The 20,267-nt window shown below is 42.7% G+C and overlaps 1 protein-coding gene and 1 long non-coding RNA gene across 2 annotated transcripts in view; one reads left to right on the top strand and one right to left on the bottom strand.

Annotated features, from left to right (window-relative positions):
- Nucleotides 1-13,177, bottom strand: part of WBP1L (WW domain binding protein 1 like) — a 94,042-nt gene extending 80,865 nt beyond the window's left edge. Inside the window, exon 1 of the mRNA XM_033941108.1 lies at nt 12,727-13,177. Within this exon, the coding sequence (XP_033796999.1) occupies nt 12,727-12,810 (84 nt within the window). The 5' untranslated portion in view covers nt 12,811-13,177. The remainder of the gene's footprint in view (nt 1-12,726) is intronic.
- LOC117359024 overlaps nt 13,013-20,267 on the top strand; it is a 45,099-nt gene continuing 37,844 nt past the window's right edge. Inside the window, exon 1 of the long non-coding RNA XR_004539144.1 lies at nt 13,013-13,117. This is a non-coding gene — a long non-coding RNA (uncharacterized LOC117359024). The remainder of the gene's footprint in view (nt 13,118-20,267) is intronic.

Genomic DNA, 20,267 nt, shown 5'->3' with positions numbered 1-20,267 from the left:
GGTATCCAAAATATCTACGACTCCACAGCCCTGGTGTAAACCACACAGAAAAAGCAGTACATCAAGTGCCATCCCCTTTACCTTCTCTAAAGGCCTTACCTTCATATTCTGATGTGATCACTTTTCAGTTTCAGGACTTTTTATTAGTAGAAGTCAATTTAGCTAAAATTCTTTAGTTTTATTTTGTTTTCCGCCGGATGATAACTAGCAAAGTATCAGAATGTGGGAGGAGGGAAGAACACTGAATTCAGTGACATGATACTTTCTTAATTATGTAAGAATGCAGGTGAGCTTGCTTCCACAGGTAGAGACTTTTGTATTGTAAAGCACAAAACAAAAATTAAGTGATTATGTCATAACAACCTGTCGCGCCTTCGATAGCTTACAGGATTTTCCAGCAGTGAATAATTGGTGTTGATTTAATAACAGAATTTGCAAATCAGTACATACATATAACTTAGTTTTAAAAATAAATAAACATAATTTAGGACAATAGAGATAAGGAAAAGGATAAAAACATTCTAAATGCATCAAAATCCCCCTCTCCAAAAGAAAATAGCAACCAAGTTCTTTTCACAGACCACATAAATAATTTCTACTTTCACATAACATGTGGTATGAATTTATATACACACTCGACTTAGGAGTGATGTATCAACTAAGTGGCAAAGTGAGTATGTTGACCCTTCTGTGGACATTTGGAGGACAGTGCAGGGTCACAGGGTAGTGTGTGGCTGTAGGGCTTGAGGACCAAGTGGAAGGAAATCTAATCTAATACACAATTTATTAATTGCAGAGAGGTTCAAGGCAATTTACATTCAAAGAGGCCCTAAAATCTACAGGAAAATACAAAAACAATCAATAATTAAAATATCATCATAACATGAATATTTCAACAAGTCGTATAAAAAGGTTTTCAAATTCTTAAGAAACCTTAAGTAATTGATATCAGTCCTAATACGAACAGGTAGTTTATTCAAAATTGTAATTGCAACGTAAGCAAGAGAGGAGTTGAGCTGTTGTTTATACCGTACTCCTCTAATCTGTGGAAAATGTAGTAATAAAGTACCCTATAATCTGATGTTTATACCGTACTCCTCTAATCTGTGGAAAATGTAGTAATAAAGTACCCTATAATCTGATGAAAGAATAACGCAAATGAGAAAAAAGCAAAAACAGATTATCTGAATGAGTTGGAAAGAAGAAAAAGGGCTGTTAAAGCCAAGCTGGGTGAGTGGAGCAATGAAAATACTAGACAAGGCATGCCTGGAACTTGATCAGCTGAGGGGCCTAGGGACCCTCCAGAAAATTTGCAGAAGTATCAACTATTAATGATACAGAAATAAACAAAATTACATTTCCATCTGTCAGATAGGAGCAAGAGAGGGAACTAAAAGTGCACAAAGCACAACAGAAAGTACAATAGGCCTCAAGAATTGGTGTGAAAGAGCCAACATTTACTGAAACATGTTTTGGCTGCGTTTTGGCAAAATGACTGCATCAGGGGTCAGTCAGGAATTCCAACACTAGTGAAATCATTCAACCCAAAAAAGGAAAGATGAAAGTTTTCTAAAGCATAAGATGTCAAAAATCAAAGTCAGCACATATCTATTTGCCTTTACAATCAATGAATTGCTCCATGATATACTAAATACGTCAAAAATCACCGTTAGCAGATCTCTCTCCCTTTTTGGGTTGAACAATTTCACTAGGGTTGGACTGACCTCAAACACACACATATTGCCGAATTATGGCCCATGTTGGATCTTTCACTAAATATTGCTCCTTCATGCCAGTCTTTGAGGTCCATTGTGCTCCTTTCTGCTGAGCTTTGTTCACTATGCTTTTGATCTCCATGCATCTGTCAAAGATAACCATGATTAATCATCACGAGAAGAGTCCTTAACTTATTTATTGGGAACCCCGGACTTTTTGTCTGCATTGGCATTCTGCTTAGCTTTAATAGCAGCAGTTTGGATTACCATTTGGATTGTTGCAGCTTCACCATTTAGGCACAACAGGCATCTAAAGACTGCATTGACCACAATGCCCAACTATAAAACCTTCAGGAAAGAATTGAAAACCAAGCTATTCAAGTAATTTGTCAACTGATCTAACTAAACCTTCCCGACTCCCCAGATCCTAATGCATTGTTCAACTATCAACCTTGTAATCTCCCTGGGAATGCCCTGGCCAATTCTTTCATAAACCACCTAAAACTGAAAGGTAGATAGAAGACACCATTAATGTCAGGACCGCCATCAGAAATTTCTGGGCCCCTTACTGAGCAATCCTATTGGGCCCCCCCCACGCACCCCTTCCCCCCCCGACCCCCCCCTTCTTTCATGGGCTAAATACACATACTTTTCTCTGTCGCCGCACTCTTTGACCAAAAGATTTGTAAGCCTGCAACCACGTCAAGGTAGACTCTTTCAGCAGGGCCCTAACCTAACCTAAACTAAACTAATCTATACCTATCTATTCTAAACTAACATATGTCTAATACTGAACTAATAACAAACTAACAAACATCTGCATAATAAATAACTAATAAATAATAGTGCTAGTAGCTATAATTCACTTTTGAATGTAAAATCTCAGTTAAGGATTTCTTTTGACCTTTGTAGGCCAGAAGTAGATCACAATTGCACAATATTTTTTGTAACAAGTATTAAATGTGTTTTTATAAATACTGTAAGCTTAATAAATATATCAGAAAAAACTACACATCTGAGCGCAAATCTAAACATATACATCTGAGCGCATATCTGAACATACACATCTGTATGATCCCATCCTCCTCAGCTTGCCTATAGCTGCATCATGCATGTTAAAAATGTACGATATGTTGATATCTACACCTTCCTTCCTTCCCATCCATTCTCCTCAGCCTGTCCTTACACATCCACAGCTGCATGTTAATGATAATGTATTTGTTATGATGATAAATAAGTGCATATGAGCACATCATTAACATGCAGCTATGGATGAATATATAATGATGTTATAAGTGTGCACCTCTTCCTTCCCATCCTCCTCAGCATTTCACATACAGCATGTTACATTACACAGACTTTGTGTAATGTAACAAGCTGTATGTGACATGCTAAGGAGGATGGGAAGGAAGAGGTGCACACTCATAACATCATTATATATTCATGAATCAATCTGATAATCATCACCACCAGGCTGTGTGTGTTATGGGATGGAGGAAGAAAGGTGCATGGGATGGAGGAAGAAAGGTGCATGTTTAAATTGCGCGGGGACAGAAATCCCACCCGTCCCCACCAAAGTCCCACCCGTCCCCGCGAGGAATCCCTCCGTCCCCGCCCGTCCCTATAAACTACAGAAATAGTTATTTCATTTAATTATGCTACTGAATTAAAGGCTCTGGTAGAAACCCATTTAAAAATAAGCAAAAAGACTTTGTTAATTTGGAAATATTAATTGGGAAGAATACATACTTTGTAAACGGGTTTCTACCAGAGCCTCTAATGTTTATAAATTTTTATCAACACAACTAATATATTACTTTATCCTGAAGCAAAAAAAGAATTTTTTTCCTACCTTTGTTGCCTGGTTTCTGCTTTCCTCATGTTCTCATTTAATTCCTTCCATCCACTGTCTCTCCCATTTGCTCTGTTACTGTGCCTCTCCCTTTCTCCCCCCTCCCAAATTGGTCTGGCACCCATCTTCTTCCCTCCGCTCCCCCCATAGTCTGGCATCTCTGTCTTCTTCCCTGCCAGTGTCTTCTCCCCACTCTCTCTTCCCCATTTCCTTTCAGCGTCCTTTTCCCCCCCCATCTTCTCCATGTCCTGTCAGCATCCTTCTCCACCCCTTTGTCTTCCCCATGTGCTTTCAGCGTCCTTCTCCCCCCCCTGTCTTCCCCATGCCCTTTCAGCTTCCTTCTCCACCCCTTTGTCTTCCCCAGTGCTTTCCGCAGCCTTCCCCCCCCTCAGTTTTACCCATTTCCCTTAAGCGTCTTTTCTTCTCCACTCCACCTTTCCTCCCTTTCTTCCTCCCTGCCCCTTACCTTTGTGGCGCTTCCCCACCCGACCGACAACAGAACAGGCCCGGTCGGACAAACCTCCCTGCCCTGTAGCCGTGAATCTAAATTACCTTCTTACAGCAGCTGGAGTATTGAAGCTGCTGTAAGAAGATAATTTAGATTCGCTGCTACAGGGCAGGGAGGATTGTCGGCCGGGCCTGTTGTCGGTCATTTGGGGGAAGTGCCACAAGGCTAAAGGGACCTGACCGGCTGTGCACACCCCCCCCATGGATGCACCCGGGGCGGACCGCCCCCCACCCCCTTCGGAACACGACTGCCTTTTCCCTACCTGCCCTGCCGCAAGCAGCCGACCGAAAGTCTTCCAGATGTCAGCGCTGACGTCGGAGGAAGGGAGAGCTTTGCTTAAGCCCTCCCTCCGACGTCAGCGCTGACATCGGGAAGACTTCTGTTCGGCTGTGTGCTGCGGCAGGGCAGGTAAGGAGAAGGAGAGGAGACTATGCTTGCGACCCTGGGGAAGCCCGGGCCCCCTGTCAGCTCCAGGTCCCTGAATGCAGGACTGGTAGTACTGCCCTGATGGCGGCCCTGATTAATGTAATGCTTGCTAAGATAAGTACCGTATATTTCGCTCCATAAGATACCATTCACACAGCGTCGCAAGACCAAGATTTGTTTGCCACTCTGCCTCTCACTACCGCAGCCATCCAGTTGGGGAAGTGCCAGGCGTACAAAAAGTTTGCTGCCGCAGCTGTCCAACTAACAAAATGCCAGGAGTAGAAAAAGGTACTGGAAGGTCCTGCCGGAATTTTTAAAAATAAAAAAGGTATAGGGGTGGGGGGGTGACTATAAAAAGGTACAGGGGGTCCTGCCAGGATTTTAAAAAGTAAAAAAGGTACCGGGGGGGGGGGGGCCACCCCTGCCTGCCTGCCCTGTCCTGCCTACTTGCCACTAGGCCTGCCTGCCTGCCTGCACCCTGTCCCTACCTGCCTGCCAGCCACTAGGCCTGCCTGCCCTGCGACCTACCTTCCTGCCATTCTGAACCAAATTCGCCCTGCCAGGCTCTGCACCCAACCCCACACTCATTCCCAAGCTCTGCACTCTGTCTCCCCTCCCTGCCTGCCCTGTCCCAGGCTACCACTAGACCACCAGAAGGGGGACAGGGTACAGAGCCTGGCAGGGAGGGGAGACAGGGTGCACAGCTTGGCAATGAGTGTGGGGTTGGGTGCAGGGCGAATTTGGTTCAGAATGGGGTTTTTTTTTTTCTTGTTTTCCTCCTCTAAATCTATGGTGCACATCTTACGGAGCGAAAAATACGGTACTTTGACTTTTGAAATTTATTCTACAGACTGTATATACTTTAACATTATGCCTTAGAAATGCATTATAGTTTATGGGAGTTTTTGTTCCTATGATGTGTTTTCCCCTTCTGATTTAATATCAGTAGTTTGTGGCTATTATTGCCTTTCAGTTTTTCTGTGCAACACTGAGGTTCTTTTCTCCCTTAGCAATCTGCAGTCTTTTTGTGTGCTTTATCTACTACTACCGTATTTATGGGGTGGGTTTTTTTTTCTGAAGTTGTATTGTGTGCCATTCAACCACTTTTTGGATTAGGGTATTTATACTATCAAGGTTAGCGTATTTATATACCGCCTATCAAGGTTATCTAAGCGGTGTATAATCAGGTACTCAAAACATTTTCCCCCTATCTGTCCCGGTGGGCCCAGTCGATCTAATGAACCTGGGGCAATGGAGGATTGAGTGACTTGCCCAGGGTCACAAGAAGTAATGTGGTATTTGAACCTACAACCTCAGGGTACTGAGGCTGTTGCTCTAATCACTAAGCCACTGCTTCCTCCTTCTGCTATGAGAAAAAAAGAAAGAAAGGATATGTTCACAGCAGTAAGAACATCACATAAGAGTGCTAAGCTGAGACATCCTGGTGGCTTCACTATGACACTTTCAGTACTTCCTTAGAAAGCAGTTCCGAAGGACATGAGGCCAATGTGGCTCCTCTTCAGAAAAAGTAGTAAGGGGGGGGTGGGGAGAAACTGGAAACTACAGGCTGGCTAGTCTGAATTGCTACTGAAACAGAGGATGGAAAAGTTATGTTCTTACCTGTTAATTTTCTTTCCTTTAGACGCAGCAGATGAATCCAGATAGCACACATCTACCAGCAGGTGGAGATAGAGAAACTGATTAACAGGTGGTCCTATTGGCTGGCACGCCTCCTGTATCTTCAGTATTGCTCCGTGCCCTCAGAAAGATGTGAAGTGCCATTATGACCCTAAAAACTCCTCCAATTCATAATCTATTTGTAATATGTTCAGGAATCAATTCTATAGTGTTACCAGACACACACAGCGCTGCACAGAGGCATGAAGAATAAGAAAACCTCTAAACCTCCATAGACTCGCCCTTCAGGGGCCCTGAGAGAGACAAGAAGATACCCGTATGAAATACAGGGTACCCTCATGCCGCTGACATCACCATGCGGCAATTTGCCTTCTGCCAACCCATAACAGCAAAAAAGAGATTGGGCGGCTGAGCACAGGGCAGAATCTCTTTAAGCACCGTGAGGAGTAACAGTACAGTCCCGATTAAATTAGTCGAGTCTTTTTAAGTAGAGAAAGTGGGAAAACACACACACACATACAAGGTATATCACCGCAACAGTGGCAAAAGCTGTTGAAACACTCCCAACATGTAGAACCCTAAAAACAGGACCCAACACGTGGAACCCCGAAAACAAGGAAGCTGTGGGATACAGTGACCTAAGTCAGCTGCAAAAGAAACCCCGTGAATGCTGTGGTGCTGCCACTAGCGTTGGAGACCCAAGCGCATGCCTGTTTCACGCCAAAATGAGCCGGCTCTATCAAAAGTGCATTAAAATCCTACCCGGAGCCAAACATTAAAATATTTTTCCTACTGTCATGGCTTAAAATTAACCTCAGAGAGAAATAAATGAATGCTACTTTGTTCTCTTCAACTTAGGAAGATAAGCGCGCACCTCTTGCCCTCAGTCAGGAACCAGCTATGTGAAGAACACACCCGGAGCCATCCAAATATTGACCTCCAACTGGCCACGGTAAGCGCCAAGCAGAGTCCGCCTCGGGGAGAAATCCCACTAACGCTGTGGCGCTGCTGCCCGAGTATGAAAACAAGTGCATGCCTACAACACGCGGGAAGACACCAGCTCTGTCAACAGAGCTCTATCCATACACCCAAAGCACTTTACTGAATAAATGTCATACAAATGTAAATTTACTTGTCAGTCGCTAAACCATTTCCACAAATCTATAAAAGAAAGTGTTTGATTAAAAACATACTCCTTTTGTAGACTCGCACCGAACCCGCAGCTCTACCAGAAACCAGAAAAGAAGTTCAAAAACATATACTCACAACTTTGTTGATAGTGCCAGCAGATGCCATTTGCTCAGCCCTATGAGGGCAGAAATGTTTAATAGTCACTGTGGTCTCTCTTTTTTTTTTTTTAAGAAAAAAACCCCAAAAAACCCGAGACACAGTCAGACCCTTTATCATTGGAGGGAGGGTGAGGCAGGGACCTGGGAGGCCCAGATGTAACCCCTAAAGTCAGCACTGTTCAGACAGACACCCCTGTCTCACTGAAGAGAAGCCTCAACAGGAGAAAATAATTGCCCAGTCACAGCCAGAATCCAGGAGCTAGTTGAATAGCGACCATCACCTGCTGGGAGATAGAGCACACTGAAGATGCAGGAGATGTGCCAACCAATAGGACCACCTGTTAATCAGTTTCTCTATCAACACCTGCTGGTAGATGTGTGCTATCCCACTGGTCTGGATTCACCTGCTGCTGTTGCTAAGGAAAGTGCAGTTTCTGGAATCCAGTGGATGGTAGCTCTCATTAGATCAGCTGATCCATTTCTTTGGCTAGGCTACCAGAGTTGAATGGAGAAAGTGCTCAATGTATGTTATGTTAATCAGGTTTTCTATTCTGCCTTTATCTATTCAGTTCAAGAGGGTTATTCACATTTCAAGAGGTTGGATCAGTTACCTAGGAAGTTACAATGGACATTCAATAGAGTTGCTAGAACAGGTAGATTAGTACAGTTATTAATACAGTTAGGTCATAGCGTTGTTTTCAGCAAGGCCTTTGACATGGTTCTACACAAGTGATAAACAAGTATTCTTAGTATAGGCCCAACTTATTGGGTAAGAAATGGGCAGAGCGGGAAACAAAGGGTCAAGTTTCAAATTTTATTAATTTTAATATACTGACCATCGACATACATCTGGTCAGTTTACAATACTAAAAAAATGAAAGGTTACAATAATTAATATGGGTGGGGGAAAGAGTGAACATTAAAAAGACGAATTACAAATACGGACATGAGCTTGAGGGTAAAAGGGGAGGGGGAATCGATAATTACAACATTTAAAAAAAAACAAAATTAAAAAAAAGGGAAGAGGGGGAAGATATGACATCAGGAGAGGGGATTGCTTCTTAAAAGCGGTTCATGTTAAATTTTGCTAGCTGTTGGAAATATTTAAAAGCTATGGTATGCATCTTGAAACAAGAACGTTTTTAGTTTAATCTTGAATTTGTCGAGAGAATTTAAGGTGGAGTTGAGGTGGCATGGCATTCTGTAAGATTGGAGCAACAATGGAAAAGTTAGTTTTTCTAGTGTAGTAGAATTCTTTGATGGAAGGGATGGTCAAATTCTGATCAGCTGATCTAAGGGTCCGGGAAGGACAAAAGGGATGATGAGTATCAAGAAAAGGGTAGTATATAAAGTAAATGAATAGAATAGTAAAAGGGAGTTCACGTCAAGAAAAGAGATATTATCAGTGGTGTGCAGGGTTGTGCATTTGGACTACAAAATACACAATGGAGGAGAAGATCTTTTATGCATTAAACAAGAGCAGAACCTGGAGGTGAACATATCTTAATTATATTAGAGTGGCCAAACAGGTAGATAAGGTAATGGTAAAAGCCAAAGTATGCCTGAATGTCTAGAGCACAGTTACCAACCCAGTCATTGGAGATGCACACAGCCAGTCAGGTTTTTCAGGATATTCACGAGACAGATCTGAATTCTCTGCCATTATTGTCTGCAAATCTCTCTCATGCCTATTCATTGTGGAGATCCCAAAAACCCAGCTGTCCTGAGGGTTGATTTGAGAACCTCTGGTCTAGAGAAAAAGAATGACTAGCATGAAAAAGAGATGATAATACCACTGCATGAGTCTCTGGCGAGACATTTGAAATATTGTGGGCAATTCTGGAGACCACGCTCTCAAAAAGGATATAAAACAGGATGGAGGCTCTAAATAAGTATACTTTGGAGCAGTGGTTCTCAAGACACTCTCAATGAATATGCATGAGACAGATTTGCAAATGCAAACGGGGGCGGGAGAAAGAGAGAGAATGTACATAGAGCATGGGCTATATTGCAGAGTTGTAACAATACATGCATGAAGAATAGGGGTTGGCGGAATAGTATGGAAGACTGCATGTTTGTTCTGTTGATATTTTTGGAGATACGAAAAGAAATTGTTATTAAAAAAGCCACACACCAAAAACCATAGCCCACCTAAAATCTAAGCAGGTTACAAAATATATACATAAAATACAAAATAAAATCAGTAGCACAAAACAAAAGAGTAGACCCCTTTAACAAAGCTTAAGTAGAGGTTGCTACCACTGGCTGGTGAAGTAAATGCTCCGATGCTCACAAGGAATTCTATGAGCATCAGATCATTTACCTCACTGGCCCATGGTAGAAACCTCTACCGTGTCTTTGTAAAAGCCAGCGAGTAATATCAAAACATAATTACTGATCCTGCCTCCACTACTGCCTATTAAACAGTACTCCTCATCGATTAAAAAAAAAAAAAAAGCTTCTACAATAGAGATGTCTTCAAAAGCTTTTAAAGTGCTTTATGTTATCTATCATCCTTAGCTGTCCAAGTTGTTCCACAATTTCACCCCTTCACCGAAATGGCTTTAGTTCTGTTATCAGCATATTTCACCTGTTGCAATCCATCTACTGATAAACACATCGCCACCTCAGTTCTTAATGAATAGTGTGGACAATAACCATGTCATAACTTGTGAGTTAAAATTCCTTATTAATATGGAAGTTAATCCCCTGTAGGGAGAGATTTTTGTAGAAAGATTCTGGTAATGATTCATAGAGCTACTTTGAATTAAGACTTTGCAGAAGAGAAACGTGACTGAAAGCCACTAAAAATGTAGCTTGTTCATAGGTTTGAAAATCCACTTGCCCACTTTTCTAAAGCAGAGAATCCTAGTAGAGGAAAAGTAAAGTTTTTCATGGGACTTTTTGAATATAATTTGTGACACTATTAAGGACTAACATCTTACAATAATCCAGCGTTCTTTAATGTAAGGCTTGCGAGCCAATAGTGGTCCCCAAGGATCTGTACAGCAGCTCCTGTCAATAAACCCCAAACATCTCCTCAGCTACTCCAGACACTCTTTTGATTTGCCCCAAATGCATCAACTCCAACTCCCACCTGCTACTAAAGGCAGAAGCACTGCTTAAATTGCTTCTGCCTCTAGTGCAGGTGTTCTTAACTAGCGGTCCTTGGACCCCTAGAGCAGTGGTTCCCAACCCTGTCCTGGAGGACCACCAGCCAGTCAGTTTTTAAGGATAGCCCTAATGAAAATGCATGGGGCAGATTTGCATACCTGTCACCTTCATTATATGCAAATCTCTCTCATGCTTATTCATGAGACTGGCTGGTGTTCCTCCAGGACAGGATTGGGAACCACTGCCCTAGAGGATCAATTGATGGTTTTCAAGGGGTACGCGAGGGTCAGATAAAAACGAACATTTATATTCACTATACAGTTGATTTTTCTTGTAGATAATGAGAGAGTAGATATAGTAGTAGATCTGTTTTCATTTGCACGAGGATTGTATTTCATAATTATAATGAGTGGCCATTACTTTTTGCATAAAAAAGGAGCTTGTTTTTTTGGATTGTTTACTTTAAAGTTTAATAATACTTTGTGCATGTCATATTTATGAGACATCCAAATCTTGATAAAGTACATTATATTCATGCAAATATTTGTTTATGTGAATATTTCTGGGGAAGGGTGTCCATAGCTTTCATCAGATTATTAAAGGGGTCCATGACTCAAAAAAGGTTCAGAATCACTGCTCTAGTGCCTGCTTGAAAGGCCTGCCAATGAACTGTTAGGGTCGTCAGCTAAACAAAGCAATGCTTTGTGTTTTGCTTTATTTGATAGATTTCTCTTAGCGGTACATCAGAATGTAACCTTGAGGGGTCAGGTGCTACTATTTTGAAAGATAGTTGTGCAAGAATTCTGGTCCTCGAGTGCCACAGGCAGGTCAGGTTTTCAGGATAGCCACAATGAATATGTATGAGATGGATTTGCATGCACTGCCTCCTTGAGATGCAAATCCATTCTACTGCATATTTATTGTGGACATCCTGAAAACCTGACCTACCCGTGGCTCTCAAGGACTGGAATTGCCTACCCCTGCACCAGAGGCAGAAATGATTCAGAACTGCTCCTACTTTTCGATGTGGGTTTGGGTCTGGGAGAGAAAGAGAGCTTGGTAGCATAAGCAGGGGGAAATTTGGGAAACATGGGCATTTGAGACATACAGGTTGATATGTCAGCTCTCCTTCAGTCCACCAAAGCGGCTCTCATTTAGAAGTTAATGGAGTTATTGCAATGGTTTTCATTAACATACGTCATATCACATAAAATATGCCCTGTGGTAAATGACATACAAAAATACCTTTAAAGTACACTATTAGGGAACTAATTTCCTTAATTTTTATTCTAGGATATTTTACAAAGTTCAATTCGGTCAAAGTATTCAGCTAAAAAAAAGTGCAGAATGTTTGGTGTTTGTCTGTCACTAATACTGAACAGGGTATTATAAATACAGCATTCTCCTAATATTACTTGTACTTTTAACTTGCATATAAAGATTTGAAGCACACAAAAATGATGTTACAAATAAAATTTTAAAAAACCTGAATAAAAGAATCCAAAATGTTAACAACCATTTTTAAGAGCCACTGTATCGATCACTGGTAGTTTTCAGTGGCCCTCCCCATTTGTCCTACAGTTACTTCAAGACTAAATAACATGTTGCAACTTCTGTGTGTCAGGCTGCAATCAATAACTATGCTAACAATTTACTCCTAGCTCAAAAAAAAAAACCAAAAAACCCCACACCACCCTCAACCTTCTGAACCACCAGAGAAAAAGCCAAATGGAAGCAGCAGCTGTAGTGTGTCTCAGCACTTATCACACAAAGAAGCCACTGGAGTGTTAACTTTAAGAAAAGAATAAAGGGGAAACAAAGCAATAAGCATAATAGGAGTATATGCCAGCAAGATAGGCACATATCTGATGTTATGTGTACGCGCATACAGACACGTGCAATGCCTTCCCTACTTTAGTCAACTTATTAAAGTTAGTTCCAAGTGTTTTCCTCCCGGACAAAAGACTTTAATAAAGTCCAGCACGGCCGGGAAGCGGCTATTCGCTCGGCTTATTCAAGGATTCGGCACCCTTCAGAACACGGGCTGGACGCCCCCCGAACCCTCGGCCTCGTCAAAAGAAGGACATTGAAAAAAAAAAAAAATACATATTAAAAATAAATTACACCCAACAAGCGAAAGTGAAAACAGGAGCAGGAAGAGGGGCTCCATCCGCCTTCACTAACCTGAACCTCAGCGGCGGCGGAGGGGCTGCCGGGGGCAGCCTGGGCCAGCAGCAGGGCCACACCGACCGCCTGCATCCCCCTCATGACCGTCTTCGGTCCCCCCCTCGGAACCAGCGCGCGAGCGCGAGACAGCCGCTCCCGTCACCGCGCGGCCAGCTGCTTTTTCTGCGCGCCTACCTAACCCCAGCCGATCAGCTGCAACCCAACACGAGCCGAGCTAACGCTTCCTGATTGGGCAGCGCCGGCTGGAATTTCTTTTAAAAGGCCAACAACAGAGCCGTCGCTCATTGGCTAGAGGCGGACGGGGAAACGGCCATGTTGCGGGTGGCAGCGAGCGACGCGGTATCACTTTCGCGCAGGCTGCGTTGACCGAGGCGCCTTGGATTTTACGGTAAGTGAAACTGGTTGAGGAGAAAAAGCGTCCGCCTTATGCCAATACAGAGGAGACTAGGCATAAGCGCTTCATTATAATCGTACTAGCAGCACGCCCACTAGTTGGATACCTTCCGGTTTCCGCTGTCAATCGCGATGACGTCATGTCATTTAAGGTAGACTGCTTTCCGCCCTGGGTGTAACTCCGGTGGACTAGTGTAGTTTCAGGAGATCGACTGATTTGGTTTAAAGAGACAGGAAGTGGTCGTTTAACTCTCACTGCCGTTTTGGCAGGTTAGAAACGCTTGCTAAACCTGCTGAAAAGTGAGGAAGAAATATAGGGAAAGCATGGGATGTAAGCTAAAAGCATATATAAAAAGTGATTTAAAAACATCAACTTGGTTGTGCTGAGTTATTTAAGCTTTGTGTCATGAAGCTAATACTTCTCCTTTTTTTAAGTTCAATAAGTTTTATTGATTTTATAAGAAATAAAATTCCAACAATAGAGCGCTCCCAAAAGGAGAGCACATAATAACAAGTATTAACACTTGCCAAGTACATCAAATTGCAGAGAATGGGTAACTATACATATGCAATAGAAGTAAAATAAAATAGAAATACCAATACTCATGATGAATTACAAAGGTATCTGAACAAGCAAGATAGACAATGATATTGATAATGATACTGCAGTGGTTCCCAACCCAGTCCGTAGGACTAGAGAATGACATGGGGGAAAAAATTTATCACCGTCCCCATCCCGTCCCCGCGAGCTCAGTCCCCATCAGCTGTCAGATTCCATCTGCACAAGCCTCGAATAGTTATGATTTTATACTGAACTTATTTTATTAAAGTATAAAGAGACTATTCTGTACAGTTGTCATTTTATAAACACAAATACAGAGCAAGGATCAACAAAACCCCTGTCTCCCCTCCCTTTCACAAATATCCCCTCCATTGTTGTGAAAACTGAACAAACCAAATTACTACAGAATGCTAAATAGAAAAATCAAGCTAACAGAATACTTCAGTCACACATGGCAGGAATAGTGTTAGGGGAGAGCAACTAAGGCAACTGCCCCCTGGTCAGAGTGAGAGCTTTAAGCCAGCTGGAAGCTAAAGAAGCACAGCCTGGGCTTTGTGGTCCCCAGTTATGTCTAATACCAGCTCTGAAACTAGTTTGGCCATTTATAGATTTCTACGCTCTCTACATACGAAAGTTTACTTTTTAGAGATGACACCTGTGGAAGATCAAGAAGGTCGGGTTGGTGCCCTCCTCTACCTGTTCACCCTAATCTAAGCACTTTTAAGGATTTGGTACTCCAGGATATAGAAGAGATGGAAAGAACTTGGTTGGATCCATATGATAACTTGACTGGTAAACAAAGATCAGCTTTAAGAGAATTGAGAAGGAATGAGTCTTTACTTATATCAAGGGCTGACAAGGGTGGAGCGAGTGTAGTCCAGTCCCAACAGGCCTATTTAAATGAGGCAATAAGACAATTTGAAGATCTTCATTTTTATTGTCGTCTGGAGGAAGATCCTGTTATGGAATTGAAGTGTGAGATTTCGCACATTGTATCACGAGCTTTCAAATCCAAAATATTAACTACTAAAGAAGTAGCTTTTCTGCGATCTCCATTTTAGAAAACCCCAAGAATCTATTTTTTGCCTAAAATCCATAAATGTTTGTCCTTGCCCCCAGGGCGGCCCATCGTATCAATGAAAGATTCAGTGTTGGAGCCATTATCCAAATGTTTAAATTTATTTTTATAGCAAGAAGTACAGCAAATAAATTAGCATGTAAAAAGACAGCACTCATATGATTAAGCTATTGGATGAAGTGCAGGATGTCCAGACTGATTGGCTGTTGGTAACTCTGGACATGAAGGCATTGTATACGATGATACCAACTGATAGAGCTTTGGATTTATTAAAAACTATATTTGATCGACAAGTTTATTGCAATAGAATACCTAATAAGAACATAAGAAATGCCTGCACCGGATCAGACTTGGGGCCCATCCAGTCCGGTGATCTGCACACGTGGAGGCTCAGCCAGGCGTACCCTGGTGCATACATTAGTCACTTGTATCCCTCAATGTGTCCTGCAAGAAGATGTGCGTCCAATTTTCCCTTAAATCCTAGAATGGTAGTTTCCTCCACCATCTCTTTCGGGAGAGAGTTTCAGAGTACCTTCTTCCTTTTTGATGGAATTGGCAACCCCGGTGCTTACTAAAATCTACTTTTGGGTCAATAAAAACTTTTATCGCCAAGTACACGGAATAGCCATGGGGACCTGCATTAGCAGCCTTATATATGGCTAGGTTGGAAGAATCCTTTTTATATCAGTCTCCACTGTTCCAATATGCTATTCTATGGAAATGTTTTTTTGGATGACGTTTTCTGCATCTGGACATCTACTATTGAAAAACTTAATGAATTCATTGAATGGATTAATCAGATTGATATCAATATCCATCGGTCGAACAATACGCTCTATCAACATTAGACTTAATGAACACAAGTCCAAGGTACATACGGGCAGTGAAACAGCTCCGTTGGTCCATCATTGGACCCTTTTTAAGCATAACCTGTTAAACCTTAAGTGGAGAATAATCGATACTGTACAAGTTGGGTGTGAGGGTGGTAACATAGAGCGTATCCTAAATCTTAAAGAGCTCTGCTGGATGTTTGAATTAAATACTATGTTCCCTCAGGGCTTGAGTGAAACAAGTGAATGAACATAAGAACATAAGAACATAAGAAATGCCTCTACTGGGTCAGACCTGAGGTCCATCGTGCCCAGCAGTCCGCTCACGCGGCGGCCCAACAGGTACAGGACCTGTGCAGCAATCCTCTATCCATACCCCTCTATTCCCTTTTCCAGGAGAAAGTTGTCCAATTCCCTCTTGAACCCCAGTACCGTACTCTGCCCTATCACGCCCTCTGGAAGCGCATTCCAGGTGTCCACCACACGCTGGGTAAAGAAGAACTTCCTAGCATTCATTCTGAATCTGTCTCCTTTCAACTTTTCTGAATGCCCTCTTGTTCTTTTATTTTTTGAAAGTGTGAATGGATGACATTAGCTGCATAGTTGTTTGTGGGCAGGTCAATGAATGAGTTACGATATTTGCAGCTCTTGACTGGTGGATGGGCCTCCCATGTGGGATGGGTGTAGGGTTCTTTAGCATTGCTTAGAACGCCGCAGCCATGTTAGCAGTCCTGGCATGATTTTCTTTGGAATAAGCTAAACGCTAATAGCCTGAACATTTCTGATAAGCCAGTATATAATTTACAGCATTCTGTGATTAGAGGCTTAGATGATAATGAGACACTAACAGGAATTGTTTTTTACAGTACTTGACCTGAAAAAGAATGAAGCTAAGTCTTTGACCAGAGGGCCGCTGCGTGAGCGGACTGCTGGGAATGATGGACCACTGGTCTGACCCAGCAGCGGCAATTCTTATGTTCTCGCTTTCTATATATAAATTTATAAACGCATTTTAAATTACAATTTTAAGAAAAGCACTGGCACTTTAATAATGAAATGAAATGAAAATCTACATTAAAAACTGCACAAAAAACTATAAAATTATAAGTAGACATGAATTGATACACCAGTTTTTTAAGTTCCGATGAGGACAGTCACCACACAGGCTCTCCAGTTGAGAGTTGAAGTGTGGCACACTGAGGAACTTCGGTGTGATAATTAACTATTCAAGGATTTGCGACTAAAGAACTATTTTGTGGAAGATAATACCAGCTCTAGCAGGATACATATTTCAAATCTGAAATATTCAAATCACAAAATATAAAATAAACTTTTTTTTCTACCTTTTGTTGTCTGGTAATTTTATTCGTCAAATCACATTGGTCTTGGGCTTTGATTTTGGGTTCCTTCTGTCTTCATCATGGCATGGCTGGCTCCTGAAGGTAAAATAGATGCAAGAGGAGCTGGGGAGGAGATGCTGAGTCTGACACAGGCGCAATTTTTTTACCACAGGAGCAAGACTTTTCACCGCTCCCGTGGGGTGGTGAAAGGTCTTGTCCCCATTCCTGCAGTAAACCAGTTGCAAAAGTCCCCATTATTACGGATTTACTGTGGTGACCACGGTTTACTGTGGTAAACGGTCCCTGTGTCATTCTCTACGTAGGACACACCTGGCTTTCAGAATGCCCATGATGAACATGCATGAGATAAATTTTAATGCATTACCTCCATTGTATGTGTGACACCCTCCCCCCCCAAAAAAAAAAAAAAATGTCTCTGCTAGAGTGGAGGATGGGGGATTTTTCAGGGAGTCGCTGAGTTGCGTGTGTGGATAGTAAAGAGCAGTGAGTAGAGTTGGAGACCCCTTTCCTGAGTGGAAAGGAGGGGAGGAAGGAGCAAATTCAAGGCTTTTTGGTTATCCTCCAATTCTCTTACCAGAGCACTAGGAAGAGTACACTCCTGACCTGATAATTTCTTGTGGGTAGAAAGTCTAAAAAAACATTTGCAGTAAAGCAGACACCAGAGAGGAGAAAGGGAGCTCTCTAGGCTCATCAAAAAGAGGATTTTTCAGAAGTGATTACCAGGAGTGTGAATGTGTGACAGGACTAACATCTGTCCACTTTGGACAAGATTAGATTTTGTATACTCAAAGAAGTTGTAAATAGTTCTGCATTGATTCTTCAGTTTAAATAAAAGTTTCAGTTATCAATTGCATCCTGGTCTCAACTTGATTACTTGGCAAGTAATTAAGTGAAGGGCTGAGAGAGTGTGATTGAACCCTGGGATTGTGGTCCTTCAGCCTACTGGAGAAAATCTAGCCTTGGCCTACACCTAGCTTCTAGACTTTGACTGTTCCAAATAAATTGTTTCTGTGAGCCCTGGGTTGCAGGTGACTCACCCGGTGAGCTGGCTGGAGCCCACAAAGTGGGACCAGGGTTACAAAAATGGCATCTGTGGTGCATAAGGATTACAAATTCTAGAGAGATACCAAACTGTCTGCTGGAGATGAGGAGACTTATGAGTTGGTGACCTATCTCCGAGAGCTATGTCAGGTGGGGAAACCATGGTGGACATCCAGGCCTGAAACCATGAATGCCAGTGGGATGTAGAATAACAGGAAAAGACTGACCAAAATGGCATCCATTCCCACCAGCAGGAAGAGTCAGAGGAGGAGGTAGAGTTGCCCCTTAGATTCTGACGTATGAGAGAGAGATTTGGTGATGCCAGTAACGCATGCAGGGGAGTTTCCGGTGGAGGAGATGAAGTCATAGACTAGAACCGCACCCTAAGGGAGAGATCACATGTGGAGAGTAAGGGAAGTAGAAGTGTGAATCCCTTAGCTAGTGATATCAGTCCAAGTATTATGCACTGTTTGATCGCCTGAATGGAGATATCAGTGAAGGGTGGAGGGTGGATGTCCAGTGGGAAGAATCTGTGACAGATGTGGTGCTGCCCCTACAGTTGGGTTGTCAGCAGTGCTTCAGAAAATTCTTTTGGCACGAGGGAGTGCCTGGATCTGTGAGCCCCTTATCAGAAGGGGGAGGACACTTTCTGAGTGGAGACTGGAGAAGAAATTAGCCTTGAGACCTGTGAACTCAGCCCTGTTCCCTCACCCAATCTGGGGAACTTGGTTTGAGGGATCATGAACCTAGGTGTAGGTCCTCCCAGGTCCGAAATATGTAAAAGTAAAACCAAAGCTGGGACAGCCCCATGGGTGTGGTCTGGGACAAGGGATACCGACCGCCCCTGGACAGACTAGACTGCCCTCACAGGGTGTGGACGGACAAAATAATGGAGCACAGCCTGCCAGGAATGGAGAGAGCTGTACTGGGAATACAGATGAGGAATGGGTGTTTGGCCCAAGGAGTTATGGGAAGAGCATCTCCGACAGCTATTTCATTACACCCAATTGGTAAACTAACCCAGTCTCCTTTTGAGGGTCCCCCAGCGTATCAATAGGACCCAGGGAAGATGCAGTGTGTACCAAAGGACCTGGAAATGGAACTGCCCCAGCTGGAGACTCTCTTTCAATTTCTCTGTTTGGTGCTGGGAGAAGTGGACGATGCAGTGCTTATCAAGCTGGCCATGGAGTGAACAGTGAAAAGTCCTGAGGTTGACCTGCTGATCCGTGATGCAAGGGCTAGGCCTGCATTGAAAGTGGAGATATGCACTCTGTGGAATTACCGGAGGAGGGGTTCATCTCCTGGATGCAGTGGCGTACCTAGCATATGTGACACCTGGGGCCCATCATTTTTTTACACCCCCCCCATCTGTATGAAAAACATGAATTTTAGTAACAATCCACACATCACACATGAATATCTAGGAAAAGGCAGTATCTTACATACTGCAGTGAGCAGTACATCAATAAACCCATTGTAAAACTAAACAAGCCAAACTAGTACAGATCAATCCTAACAGAAAACCTTATCTTTTTGAACACACAGAACACAGAAAACACCTTCGCCTAGTATGTAATCACAAACTAACTCCTCCCCCTTTTACAAAACTGTAGTGTGGTTTTTAGCCATGGTGGTAACAGCTCAGTTGCCAACGCTAAAAAACGTTCTACAGTTTGGAAATAGGGAGATAGAATAAAAATACATAGACAAAGGTTAATCTGAAGCACCAAGGAGCTGGACTCTGCATACAATGCAACATTACAGAAACAGCAATGCATGTCACCTAAATAAAATAAATAAATAAATAAATATAATTTTTTTCTACCTTGTCTTCTCTAGTTTCTGCTTTCCTCATCTTTTTGTCACTCTCTTCCTTTCATCCACTGTCTACCCTCTCTCTACCCCTTCTATAAGGCATCTCTCTATCTATTCCCGTTCTAGAAACTTTATGCATCCCCCTTCCATTTCTCCCTTCACCCCCATTAGTCTGGCATCCATCTTCCTCCCTTCCCTCATCCAGTGGTCTGGCATCTCTCCTCTTCTTCCCTTCCTTCTCCCATACCCACGTGGTCTGGCATTTCACTCTCTCCTCTCCCTTCTCCCCACTTCCATCAGCTTCTGCCCCCTTTCTCTCCCTTCAACCCAATTCCATGCAGTATCCTTCCCCCTTATGTCTCTTTCCCTGCAATTCCATCAGCATCTGCCCCTTTCTCTCTCTCCACCATGCTTCCATACCACCCTGACCCCCCTTTGTCACCCTCCACCCTTTCAGG

Source organism: Geotrypetes seraphini, chromosome 4, assembly GCF_902459505.1.
Source record: "Geotrypetes seraphini chromosome 4, aGeoSer1.1, whole genome shotgun sequence".
Classification (NCBI taxonomy): domain Eukaryota; kingdom Metazoa; phylum Chordata; class Amphibia; order Gymnophiona; family Dermophiidae; genus Geotrypetes; species Geotrypetes seraphini.
This window is presented reverse-complemented; position numbering and strand designations above follow the sequence as displayed.